At 37.4% G+C, this 14,551-nt stretch overlaps 1 protein-coding gene across 7 annotated transcripts in view; it reads left to right on the top strand.

Moving 5' to 3' along the window:
- ALMS1 (ALMS1 centrosome and basal body associated protein) overlaps positions 1-14,551 on the top strand; it is a 190,545-nt gene that overhangs the window by 117,801 nt on the left and 58,193 nt on the right. For 6 of the 7 annotated variants that reach the window (XM_019969922.2, XM_019969923.2, XM_019969921.2 and 3 more), the window contains 2 exons: positions 915-1,156; positions 7,435-7,560. In XM_019969922.2, coding sequence (XP_019825481.2) covers positions 915-1,156; positions 7,435-7,560 — 368 coding nt within the window. Of the gene's footprint in view, positions 1-914; positions 1,157-7,434; positions 7,561-9,272; positions 9,417-14,551 lie in introns of all 7 variants that reach the window. The other variant, XR_002181716.2, reaches the window with a different exon arrangement.

The raw sequence follows: 14,551 nt of genomic DNA, 5'->3' as shown, positions 1-14,551 counted from the left end.
ATATGTAATGTCCACATGGTATCACTGGTGATGTGAACCATCATCACTTGGATAACATGGTGTTTGCCAGGTTCTCCACCGTGAAGTTACTTTTTCTCCCGTTTTTGATCTCTTCTTTGGAACTCAGTGAATTCAGGACTGGACTTAAGGAGAAGATTAAGCTTCACCTCCTTGGGGAGGAGATTAATGGCAAGAGGGGCTTACCTACATATGGGGTTTTTCTATTAGCATGATTTGTCTTATCCCTCCTATTATTTACTTGTTTATACAGTCATTTATTTACTCTATTATATCTTAATATGTATTCTTTATAATCTTTATACATAATTGCAACCTTAAAAACCTCTAGTTCCCCCACTGACATATAAATTTTTTGAGGAAAGATTTTATTTCTTGTTTGTTTTTGTATACTCTATGTGTTTAGCATACTCCCTTCCCTAGTGGCTCGGACGGTAAAGCTTCTGTCTGCAATGCAGGAGACCCGGGTTCGATCCCTGGGTTGGGAAGATCCCCTGGAGAAGGAAATGGCAGCCCACTCCAGTATTCTTCCCTGGAAAATCCCATGGATCGAGGAGCCTGGTGGGCTACGATCCATGGGGTTGCAAAGAGTCGGACACAACTGAGCGACTTCACTTTGACTTTCCAGTAATTTTATTTTTGAATGGATATATTTTCACTTCAACTGGAAAGGACCTTGTCCTTATTAAATAGCATTGTGAATTGAAACTAAAAGTCGGTTTTAAAGTACATTTGATCACATTGTAATAAGTATCTAAAAAAGCAAAGGGTACTGCAGAAATAACCATTGGAGTCTGATGTGTCTCCACAAAATATTGAAGTAATGTTTGGAAAGAAATAACGATTTGTGATAAGCCAAGGATATGACCTGCTTTGCCCTTTCTCTTCTTTTTCAGATCACCAGAGGAGATTAAATCCCCGTTTTCTCCCTTCTCTGGAAAATTATCATCTGATGCAGTCACTCAGATAACAACAGAAAGTCCAGGTAAAGCCACGTTTTCATCTGAAATTTTTGTTAATGCTGAAGATCGTGGACATGAAATTCCAGAGCTCAATACACAGAAGTCGGGCAACATTCCTGTCAAGTTCGCTTCATCATCTTCAGTTCAACAGATTACTGTTCCTCATGGTACAGATGGTAAGAGAATATGATTGCGTTTTAGGTCATATTATCAACTTTCATGTGTAATAAAGAAATTTCTTGATTGAGTCTTTCTAGTTAGAAAACCTGATTTTAATTTTAATCTTTAAGCTGTACATGATTATATCATTTATTTTTCATAACCATGAGAAGGATATAGTTTATTATGTTTTTATTTCTGTTCCATTGGCATTAACAACCTATGTGAAACGCATGCTACTTATGGTTGACATATTTTCATCTCATAATACTTGTCATAAGAGTGCAAGCAGTTCATGAAAGCTGAAAAACTGTAGAGGTTCAATTTAAGAGAGGCAGGTGAATGATTTGGCTTTTTTTTTTTTTTTAACTATCATTTCATATAATATATTAAACAGATTTTGCAAGCACAATACCAGTCTATTTCTTGCTCGTGAAACATTGACCAGGGACCCAGGTTGGCTATGACCCTGCTGTCTTTAAAACATGGAACTGTGGATTCACCATCATAGTCAACTGGAAGGGATGGAAAACATGGAGGTGCACATGTGGGAGGCTCTTATGGGCTGGGCCTAGAGGTGGCCCATATCACTTTCCACTGACTAGGGTTAGTTTAAGTGTGCTTTCCAGGATGAAGAAGAAATGAGATTTGGTGAACAGCTAGTGATCTCTACCATAGGGTTTACATTTAGGGTGTTTGTATGCCATCTTGACAGTGATGTTTTGATAGTGCTTATACTATGTAACCGGAGAAAGCAATGGCACCCCACTCCAGTACTCTTGCCTGGAAAATCCCATGGATGGAGGAGCCTGGTAGGCTGCAGTCCATGGGGTCTCGAAGAGTCAGACAGGACTGAGCGACTTCACTTTCACTTTTCACTTTCATGCATTGGAGAAGGAAATGGCAACCCACTCCAGTGTTCTGCCTGGAGAATCCCAGGGACGGGGGAGCCTGGTGGGCTGCCGTCTATGGGGTCGCACAGAGTCGGACACGACTGAAGCGACTTAGCAGCAGCAGCAGCAGTAGCAGCATACTGTGTAACATTCAAAATTATAGCAAGCTATTTTCTTTTTCAGACCAGTAACTGGAAAATTAAGTTCCCATTCTTCCTCTAAATAAAAGTGGAAGCTTTAAATTACTAATTTTAAAATATCCAGTAACTTGTACAAATCTATTCAAGATAAATTTTAAGTTTCCCTACTTGGGCAAAAAGTTTATGTGTCTATAGATAAAGATGGGATATGCTTTAAATATATAAAGAAAATTGCTTTGTTCTGAATTTAAATTGCACTGAATTTAATTTGAATAAATACATTTATATGTTGAGATAGTTATATTTCTCATACATTTTTATTGTAATATAAAAACATACCCCACAAATGTATAGTCTAATAAATCTTTAACGTGTCAGTTACCTGTTGCCACCATTATACCATGTAAGAACCTCGAAAATCTCAGAGCTTTATAGCAAACATTTGCTTTTCTCACTCATGGGCTTACTAGTCAGTTGAAGTGTGGCATCAGGATGCAAAAATGCTTTGGGTCTGTTCTACATGCCTTGTTCTGAAAGCCAGGGTACTCTTGGCTGTGTTCTCGTGTTGGTGGCAGAAGCACAAGAGAGGATATCCAACTATGAAAGTGTATTTTATACCTCTTCTGACATCAAATGGATCAGTCTATATAGAGGCCGCAGTTTATATAGTCTTACATACAGGTACTTAGAAAAGACTGCTTTAAAAGGTAAATATTGTTTGGTTTACCAATAAAAGATTAACTCTGTGGATTTAAAAGTAAAATTTTCAAAAATATTTTAAAGTATACAGAATAAAAAGTTAAATTTATGATTGAGTGTCCACTGCTCTGAAGTAAATTAAGGGTAATATGCTGTATGTCTACATTTAATTCCATTTTCAAGTTTTTTGAAGAAGTAAATTTTACGGTTGAACTTTCTTCTTTACCATTCTCCAGTCCTTTTTTTCTCTTCCAGGAACAATTATTGTTTGCTGTATAGTGGCTTCTTCCCCCATAGATAGGCAGTTCACACTTTAAGACTTCTGCATGCATACATATAAACTTGTTGACAATTCAAAAACTCACCTCTCTCTCTTAGAATTCTCCATCTTCACATGATAGCCATTCTTGCTCTAGGTCCACTATAATTCTGTCCAAATGTTATTGTCCATTTTCTGTGAACTTTGAACTAAATTTACATACACTGACAGAAGAAGAAAACTAATAAATCAGTATTCCTACAATGATGACTACAGCATGTCCAAATAGAAGTGAAGGCTATAGCCTATTTTTTCTATTATTTAAATTCTTCCATCCTCTATACATCTCTTAGTTCCCCTTGAATTCATCCAGGTTCTCATTAGCTGGGTTTTTGCTTGTTGCAGAGGTACAAGTATTCTTAAGTAGGCTAAGACTTCACTAGCCCTTATTTATAAATTTCAAATAATTTTTATTAATTTCTATGATCAAGCTTGGTAAAGTGGTCCCCTTATTATTAGCCAGACTCCTATTGACTGTCTTTTTTCTAAGGTAACCTTATTTCTCCTTGATAGTTAAGGTTAGTCATAGTTTAGTCAACATTATGACTCCCTATTGCCTGCTTATGTCACTATTTCAGTGACATAAAGAATGTAAAATGACCAGATGGCTCCTGTCTCTTGATAGAATTGCCCCTCCCTTATTTCTAAGATCTTCCATCTAACAAAGCACAGTCACGGAGATGGAAAGGAAACGATTTTAAAGGCTTCTACCTTTTTTCCTGAATACATGCATTCTGTCTGTGGGATAGAAGTATCAGAACCATATATGGTTCTGAGCATGTGCCAGATTCTGTAAGCTAGCATTCCAGCCTCAGAAAGTGATACCCACCAGCTTGTGCCACAACGGTTTTCAGTGAATTGTTCACTCACTTTTTTTCTTTTTTTTTGTTGAGTTTACCATAGTTGTGGGTGATCAGACTTCTGATGAGAAGAGTGAATTCCTTTAGGCATCAGCCTCTTGTCTCATTTCCTTCACTCTGAAGTCAGTTCCTTGGTTGGAAGCAGGGTACTAGTAATATGGATTTCATATCAAATCATCAGAATGATGCAGTAGTAATTCTAAGTAATATAAAAGTTATTGTTGTGTCCAGAGTCAGGGAGTTCTCATTCCTGGGGCTATCAGACTCTGTCTTGAGTATCACTTCTTGGCCTTTTGGCTAAGATCAAACGATTTTTATAAACTAGACATGTGTAACTAGGAGTCAGTCTAGAGCTGATGACAGGATACAAGGGAAAATCATGGTCTGTAAGGATAAACTGAAGAAGCTGGTCTGTTTGATCAGAGGTGATAGCTGTGTACAAAATTCTGTTCAGATATGTGATACAACCCCATAATATATTCAGAAATAACCTGAACAAGAAATTTATACGACCTTTGTGTAGGGATGGGGCTTCCCTGATAGTTCAATTGATAAACAATCCACCTGCAATGCAAGAGACCCCAGTTCGATTCCTGGGTCGGGAATATCCGCTGGAGAAGGGATAGGCTACCCACTCCAGTATTCTTGTGCTTCCCTTGTGGCTCAGTTGGTAAAGAATCCGCCTGCAATGCTGGGGACCTGGGTTTGATCCCTGGGTTGGGAAGATCCCCTGGAGAAGGGAAAGGCTACCCACTCCAGGATTCTGGCCTGGAGAATTCCATGGATTCTATTTCATGGACTATTCTGTATAGTCCATGGAGTCGCGAAGAGTCGGACACGACTGAGCGACTTTCACTTTCATATTCACTTTCACTGTGTAGGGATAGAAAAGAAAGGACCAGTAGACTAAAAGAAGGGATGAAATATTTCTGAATAGTAAAACTGAATATTGTAAAGATGTCATTTATTCCCAAATGAATGTATACTCCTAACATAATTCTACTCAAATTCTAGCAAAATTGTTGTTTTGTACTTAAATTTTGATCTTAAGTTTTATCATGGAGAATAACAAAGAAAATTCTGAAAAAGAAGAGTATGAAGAGGATAAATTTTAGCAGTAGCATAATGTACAGATGGACAGTATGTACCCAGCCTAATATTAAGATCTTGTTACAGAGGGGACTTCCCAGGTATTGCAGTGGTAAAGAATCTGCCTACAATGCAGGCGATGGTGGTGGGGAGTGGGGGGTGTGGGTTCAGTCCCTGGATCAGGAAGATCCTGGGGGAAGGAAGTAGCAACCCACTCCAATATGCTTGCTTGGACAATCCTATGGACATAGGAGCTTGATGGGCTACAGTCAATGGGGTTACAAAGAATCGGATGTGACTGACCATACATGCACGCTGTTACAGAGGACTTGCATGGTGGTCCAGTGGTTGAGAGTTCACCTGCTGATACAGGGGATATGAGCCTCTTGATGAAAGTGAAAGAGGAGAGTGAAAAAGTTGCCTTAAAGCTCAACATTCAGAAAACTAAGATCATGGCAAATAGATGGGGAAACAGTGGCTGACTTTATTTTTCTGGGCTCCAAAATCACTGCAGATGGTGATTGCAGCCATGAAATTAAAAGACACTTACTCCTTGGAAGGAAAGTTATGACCAACCTAGACAGCATATTAAAAAGCAGAGACATTCCTTTGTCAACAAAGGTCCATCTAGTCAAGGCTGTGGTTTTTCCAGTGGTCATGTATGGATGTGAGAGTTGGACTATAAAGAAAGCTGAGTGCCAAAGAATTGATGCTTTTGAACTGTGGTGTTGGAGAAGACTCTTGAGAGTCCCTTGGACTGCAAGGAGATCCAACCAGTCCATCCTAAAGGAGATCAGTCCTGAGTGTTCATTGAAAGGACTGATGTTGAAGCTGAAACTCCAATACTTTGGCCATCTGACGCGAAGAGCTGAATCATTTGAAAAGACCCAAAGATTGAGGGCAGAGGAGAAGGAGACAACAGAGAATGAGATGGTTGGATGGCATCACTGACTCAATGGACATGGGTTTGGGTGGACTCTGGGAGTTGGTGATGGACAGGGAAGCCTGACGTGCTGCGGTTTATGGGGTTGCAAAGAGTCTGACACGACTGAGCGACTGAACTGAACTGAACTGAACAGGGAACATGGGTCTGATCCCCAATCTGGGAAGATCCCACATGTCTTAGGGCATCTAAGCCCATGAGCCGCAACTACTGAGTCCAGGTGCCTAGAGCCCACGCACCACAGCGAAAACATAGCCTCCATTCACTGCAACTAGAGAAAGCCTGCAAGTAGCAACAAAGACCCGGCATAGCCATTAATTAATTGGTTAATTTTTTAAAAAGATGCTGTTATAGAATCAGGGTTTCTACCACATCTTGAAAGAAAAGTATATAGAAAAAGACTTCATCCTCTATAATAATCAAATTATTATACTGTCACAGACATTTTAGAAAGAATTTTAGAAGTTTATAATAAAACAACTTTATAAATGACATACTTTTTAACTCTGAAATCAGAAAATCTGTGTGATACGGGACAGCAGGGGAGAATAGGTATGCTATAAACAGAAAGTCTTTTTTTCACAGAATTCTCAATTATTGAAAATTTAGTTCACCCCTAATTTTTAACATTAGGAGAAGGGTTAAATACACTTAATTTGTAGTATAATGATTTTTTTTAAATGTGAAGCTGTGAAATAAAATGAAAATTGTGTTAATGTAAAGTGGAAAAGCTGAAGTCCAAGTTATATATACTGTATACAACTATGTAAACAAATACAGAGGGAAGACATGTGGGAAGTACATTAAAATGTCAATAACAGCTATCTTGGGTAGTAGAGCTTTGTCTTTTTTACTTTTGTGTATTTTGTTAATATTGAGAATTTCTACTTTTATAATAGAAAACTTTTAGTTTGAAAATCTGCCACATATAATAGAATTAGATTTATTTCCTATGATTCTAGAGGCAGAACCTCCAAAATTGAGTTGTAGGGGTTAAGAGTGACCAGGTTTGCGTTCAGTATAAGGTAAAGTGTTCCTTAGTTAGAGAAATATATTTGAATAGATTGCTATATATTGGAATAGGTGCTAAAACCACTCTATTTAGCCCGCTTGCTGCTGTAGTTTCTCCAGTACTTCCTATCTTCCTCAGCATTTTCTAATTTTTTATATCACTAATAATTTATTAAAATACTAGATGATTTACTTATTTAGTGTGCTAATTGTATACTGTTTATCTCTTTATAGAATTCTAGTTCATGAATATATCCCAAGAATCTTGAAGGGTACTTAATGTTTATTCAGTTAGTTAATAAATGTTTTCTTAATAATTATTCTGATCTTTATCTCCTTAGGCCAGCCTTTACTGTTGCCATATAAGCCTTCTGGTAGTACGAAGATGTACTATGTTCCACAGTTAACACAGATTCCTTCGTCTCTGGATTCCAAATCAGACACCACCATTGAGAGCTCACACTCAGGTATGACATATGAAAGCTCATTGCTATTTAGTTTTTAAGTGAAATATGGAACTATTTTTGATCAGTCTCTGGTTCAGATAAGTGTCAGATATATTGTGTACACTCAAACATATAATAAATATTTCAAGAAGATTGTGTGAACAGTTACATGTTTTGGTTAGTGGATTCCATCTAGGACAAAGGTTTCCAAGTTTTCTCTGTTCATAGTGACCTTATTTTTTGGTTGGGTGATCTTTTTCCCCATCATCATGTGGATATGAGTCATCAGCAGCATAGAATTACAAGAAGTATTTTTTTCAAATACTAAGCTATTGTGTTATTAGCACATAAAAATACTGTTTTGATCTAGCAACTTAATAAGCAAAAATATTAGGGTTTTTTTTTGGTTTTGTGTTTGAAAGAAAATATTTTACTGTGTTCATAAATACCCATAATTACTTACTGATGAGACATGTGCAGCTATTGGGCACTGTAAACTTTCTCAAACCGTGAGATGAAATGGGACGCAACCACTCTCCTTCACTATTTTTGTTACAGAAACAGTCAAAAACCCAGCTCTGCAAAGATACAACAGAGTTGAAAGGAATGTAACAGTATCTAATGTTGAAACATTTAGGTGCTAGTTTCTGTATGTGCTGTGTATGTGCTGTGTGTGCTAAGTCTCTTGTGACCCTATGGACTGTAGCCCGCCAGGCTCCTCTGTCCATGGGATTTGGTTATTTGTAGTGTACACCAGATAGTAAGTATCACTATTTCCCTAGGATTTTAAAATATCCCACAGCACTTCTTTGAGATCACCACAAGAGAACTGTAGATTTAGAAAGTGAATAGCACCCCATGGAAGAGCTCAATAAACATTTTCTGTGGAAAATTATAAGATACAGATACTGAGTTGGTAGGATGTGGGGTTTTGATTGTTGGGATAACATATTAATTGGTCCATGGGAGATGATTTGATTCAGTTTAAATATGAATTTTTCATGATTGGTCAGTAGACATCTTTATGTTTGTAAAAATTAAAAAGAAAGTAGTTGTCCCTGGTGTTACACAGATTTGATTTTAAGAAAACCAAACTAGTGTCTAATGGTAACTGAGGTTAAACCCCTGTTACTGCTGCTTCTGACTTCCCAATGTGATGCCAATGTTAGGATTGATTGTTAAGCCTATAACCAAGATCTGGAAAGAATTTTTCACTACCTTCATGGCTATGATTTTAAAAAGACACTTAATGGCTACCAGAAATAAAATAAGCTCACTTAATTGATTGTAGGTAGGAACATCTTTGATCTCAGTCTCACTTTCAGCCCCCTAGTTCAGAAGACAGAAATGTACCAATAGAAATCTGATCAAGTGTTCAGTATTTTTGAGGTCTCCTGTGTGCTTCTGTTCATTTACGTCCCTAACACTTCCCTCTGGAGACATTAACTTTGAGAAAAATGGGACAGCAGTGGGAAGAGAAAATGACTCAGGAATGGTACGTTGTATCATGAGAAATCTTGTCCCTATAAAGTACTGAATTCATCAGTTAGACAAGAAGAGATCTGTTAGCTATATACTTGAGGTTGTAATTTTTTCATGTTCTTCCATCTGTTCTGAGAGTGGATGGAATTAACAATAGAAAATAATACTTTCTTATACCAGTAGAGCTACTGGTGAAATCCTTGAAACTGTTCTGATAGCTATTGTCTAAAGAGTATATTCTGTTTCCATAGATATATGGAAGATCCAACTAGAGTTTGGAGCCGGGGGCAAGTCATAAACCACTGCAGATATTTGGGCCAAAAAATTTCTCAATTGAGAATGAGTAAACTGTTGAACTCATAAAATCCTTTTAAAAACAAAAACACAAGGCAAAGGTAATCTCACAAAAAAAGAGATTTGCTCTTGTTGTTCAGTCGCTCAGTTGTGTTTGACTCTTTGTGACTGCATGGGACCCCATGGACTGCTCCACACCATGCTTCCCTGTCCTTCACCATATTCCAGACCTTGCTGAAACTCATGTCCATTGAATCGGTGATGCCATTCAACCATCTTTCCCAGCATCAGGGTCTTGTCTAATGAGTCAGCTCTTCACATCAGGTGGCCAAAGTATTAGAGCTTCAGCTTCAGCATCAGTACTTCCCATGCTGTCTAGGTTGGTCATAGCTTTTCTTCCAAGGAGCAAGCGTCTTTTAATTTCATGGCTGCAGTCACCTTCTGCAGTGATTTTGGAGCCCAAGAAAATAAAATCTATCAGTGTTTCCATTGTTTCCCCATCTGTTTGCCAGAAAGTGATGGGAACGGATGCCATAATCTTAAGTTTTTTGAATGTTGAGTTTTAAGCTAGCTTTTCACTCTCCTCTTTCACTTTCATCAAAAGTTTCTTTAGTTCCTCTTCACTTTTTGCTGTTAGAGTGGTATCATTTGTGTATCTGAGATTATTGATATTTCTCCTGGCAATGTTGATTCCAGCTTGTGCTACATCCAGCCCAACATTTCACATGATGTACTCTGCAGTGGTTAAATAAGTTAAATAAACAGGGTGACAATATTCCCTGAAATGAAAGAAAGAGATAGATGTTAGAGATACACTCTTTGGGACTAGTAACACTGTGAAATAGTAACAAGGTTCCAGTTATATTTGAGAGTAAGCTCTGTGAGGATAGGTACCATGTCTGTTTTTAAAGATATTTATACCTCATATCAATATAAAGTATAGATGTTATTTTTATATTCATTTAGAGATATTTAAATAATGTATATACTACTAACACTTAACTGTCAATAGAAGCAAAAAGCCATTGGGAGAGAACTGGCTGGAATTTTTAAAAGAAGATGAGAAGTTATAGCCAAAAAATGGCAGAGAAAATTATAGCAGAAAAAAATGGTAGCATGAAAAATTTTGCCCTGTGATAAAAACAACAGAAATTTGGCAAAACTTTATAGAAAACTTTTCCAAAATTCTGGAAATAAACCAAAGTCTTGTAGCCTTTGTAGTAAGCCTTTATTGAAGAAAAATGTCTGAACCTTGATAAGAATAGTAAGCTTGTGGCATTTTAATTTACTCTATTCTCATCCCCACACCCAGCTCAATGAGAATCTTGAAAAATATCAGCCTATAGTTCCAGGACTAGAGGGAGTAGAACAGAGCTAGTTCTCTTTCAAGACTCCACTCAAAAGGCATGTCTTTATTTGACATTCCTTAGAGCTGTCCAGTGTGTATGAGCTTCTTTTAAAGGAAAAACTGAAGATGAGATGTATATAGATATTTTGAAAGCCATTAACATATTCTTAGGGCTATGGAAGACTTACACATGTGCACAGGCCTATGTGCATGCTCAGGAAAGACCTGAGACCTTTAACCTTTGCCTGCCTTAAGGCTGTGGACAAGAAGAAAGGAAAGGCTAAGGCAGAATTTTTAACTCCCTGCCCTCAGTGTTGAAGGCTCTGTGCACGTAATCCCTCAGCAAAGACAGAGAGATTCATTGTTTATAGATGTTTAAGAATATCTGTATCTTAGCTTATCACTAAGCTAGTTGAGTGGGAACTTCAGTAGAGTTTACAGAATTAGTTTAGAAAAGTTACTTTAAAAAAATAGCATAAGTCACAGTATGTTCAAAGAACTAAGTGAAACCATGTCTAAAGAACTAAAGGGGGCTTCTCTGGTGGCTGGTAAAGAATCCACCTGCCAGTACAGCACACAAGGATTTGATCTCTGATCTGGGAATATCTCACATGCCGCAGAATAATTAAGCCCCTGCCCCTGAGCCACATTTGTTGAGCCTGTGCTCTAGACAGAGCCCATGAGCCTCAACCTGCTGAGCCCACGTGCTACTATTTAAGCCTGCATGCCCTTAGATCCCTGGAGAAGGCGATGGCACCCCACTCCAGTACTCTTGCCTGGAAAATCCCATGGACCGAGGAGCCTGGTGGCTGCGCAGTCCATGGGGTTGCGAAGAGTCGGACACGACTGAGCGACTTTCACTTTTCACTTTCATGCATTGGAGAAGGAAATGGCAACCCACTCCAGTGTTCTTGCCTGGAGAATCCCAGGGACGGCGGAGCCTGGTGGGCTGGGCTTCCGTCTATGGGGTCGCACAGAGTCGGACACGACTGAAGCGACTCAGCAGCAGCAGCAGCAGCAGCCCTTAGAGCCCATGCTCAGCAACAAGGAAGCCACTGCAATGAGAAGCCCATGCACTGCAACTAGAGAGTATCCCCCGCTCGCCACAACTAATGAAAAGCCCACACAGCAAGGAGGACCCAGCACAGCCACAAATAAACAAAACAAAAATTCAACAAAGAATTAAAAGAAGGTATAAGAACAGTGTTTTACCAAATAGAGAATATCAGTAAAAGAGAAATTATAAAAATCACCAAACAGAAATTCTGGAGTTGAAAAGTATAATAACTAAAATAAAAAATTCACTAGAGAAAACTCAATATCAGATTTGAACAGGCAGAAGAATGAATCAGTGACTTAGTGAAGATAAGTCAGTCGAGATTATCCAGTGTGAGAAACAGAATAAAAAAAGAATGAAGAGAGGTCCACAGAACCTCAGAGCCCTATGGATTACCCTCAAGCAATCTGATATACACATAATGAGATGAAGAGAGAGAAAAAGGCTGAAAAAGTATTTGGAGAAATAATGGCCCCAAACTGGCAAATTTAAGGACTCCTGTTAATCTGTGCATCCGAAATACTCAAGGAAGTCCAAGCGTGATAAACTCAGAGATCCGTGTCTAGATACATCATAAGCCATCAAAAGACAAAGAATGTTAAAGCAGCCAACACGAGTACAGAGTCTCTTCAAAGAGACTTCTGATTTCTCATCAGAAGCCATATAGACCGGAAGGCATTACAATGACATATTCAAAGGCTGAGGAAAAAAAACCTACCTACCAAGTATTCTGTACCCAAAAAAACTTCAAAAAAAAAGGAGAGATTAAGACATTCTCAGATACTCAGATAAACAAAAATTGAGACTACATTGCTAACAAACTGACTCACAGAAAATACTAAGATTTTTCAAGATGAAATAATAACTCAATAACCTAAATAGTAACTCAAATCCACATTGAAAAATAAGAGTAATAAAAGTAACTACATAAGTTAATACAGACAGTAGAAAGGTATTTTTATTTGTAGTTCCTTTTTCCTTCTATATGACATAAAAGACTAATGCAAAACAATAATTATAAATTTATGTTATTGGACACAAAATGTATAATGCTATATAACTTGTGAAAATAGCATAAAGAGGGGAGGAGACAATTATAAAGGAGAAAAGTTTATATATACTATTAAAATTGCTATTAATTTAAATAGATTGTTGATTTATATTAACATGTGAATGTTAATTCCCAGGACAATCACTAAGAAAATAACTTTATATATAGTAAAAGTCATCATAGGAATTAAAATGATATACTAATAAATAGCTATTTGACACAAAAGGGGCATAGTACAGAAACTGAGGAGCAAAAAAAAAGCATAAAACATTGAAAACAACAGAAAAATAGCAGACTTAAATCCTACACTCAAACTACATTAAATGTAAGTGGATTACAATTTGATAGAAAGGCAGAGATTGACAGATTGGCTAAAAAGACATAATTTAACTGTATGCTGTCTGCAGAAGCCTCACTTTATTTTTTTATTGAAGTATAGTTGATTTACAATATTGTGTTTCAAGTGTATGGCAAAATGATCAATTTTACCTATATATATTTTTTCAGATTATTTTCCATTATAGTTATTATAAGATACTGAATATAGTTCCCTGTGCTATACAGTAGGTCCTTGTTTTTTTTATCTTTATGTATAGTAGTGTGTATCTGTTAATCCCAAACTCCTAATTTACCCCCTGTCCCCAGCTTTCCCTTTGATAACCGTAAGTTTGTTTTTAACATCTATGAGTCTATTTCTGTTTTATAAATAAGATCATTGGTATCATTGTTTTTAGATTCCACATATAAGTGGTATGATATTGTGTTTGTCTTTCTCTGAAAAAGCCCCTATTTGGGTAATTCCCTGGTGGTTCAGTGGTTAAGACTCAGCACTTTCACTGCCGTGGACCCGGGTTCAACCCTTAGTCGGGGAACTGAGATCCCGCAACCCGTGCAGTGAGGCTAAAAAAAAGAGACTTACTTGAGATTCAAAGATAAATTAGTTAAAAGTTAAAGGATGGAATAGAATATGCTCTGTAAAAAAAAAAAAGCAAAGGAGGGCTAGAGTGTCTATTAGGAGACAAAATAAACTTCAAAACAAAAATTGTTATTAATGACAGTGTCATTTTATAATGATGAAAGAGTCAATCCATCAAGAAAATATAACAATTATAAAATGTATATGCACCTAATAGCAGAGTACCAAATATATAAATCAAAACTAACAACTGAAAAAAAAATACATTATTAAAGGGAGAAATATTTCAAGCCAATAGCAAAAGGTCATATATTGTATAATTCATTTACATGAAATTCCCAGAATAAGCAAATCCATATAGACAGAAAGTAGCTTAGTGGATGCCAAGGGAATGGTAGGGGATGGGAAAATAGGGAGTAACTGCTACCATATGTAAGATTTCTTTGTGGGGGACAAAAATGTTCTAGAATTAGATATCAGTATTGGTTGTGAAAGCACTAAGAACTACTGAATTGTACACTTATTTTAATTTGTGAATTTTCTGTTTTGTCTCAGTTTAGATAAAAGGGGGGCAGCAACAATACAACGGAAAAGACTGTGTAAAGCTGTAAAGATTTGGTAGCAGGCGTAAAATATATTGTTCAGGCAGGAAAGGATGGAATTAGCTGGTGGAAGTTAAATTAGTGATGTGGACAAATCTGAGAAAGTCTCTAAAATTACAGAGGAAAAAGAAAGTGAAACAGCTGTGAGGGACTTCCTGGTGGTACAGTGGTTAAGAATCCGCCTGCCAGTGCAGTGGACGTGGATTTGATCCCTGATCTGGGAAGATTCCACGTGCTGCTGGAGCAACTAAGCCCACATGGC

The sequence above is a fragment of the Bos indicus genome, chromosome 11 (genome assembly GCF_029378745.1).
Source record: "Bos indicus isolate NIAB-ARS_2022 breed Sahiwal x Tharparkar chromosome 11, NIAB-ARS_B.indTharparkar_mat_pri_1.0, whole genome shotgun sequence".
NCBI lineage: Eukaryota > Metazoa > Chordata > Mammalia > Artiodactyla > Bovidae > Bos > Bos indicus.
The sequence above is the reverse complement of the archived record's forward strand: the minus strand, read 5'-3'. Positions and strand labels throughout refer to the sequence as shown.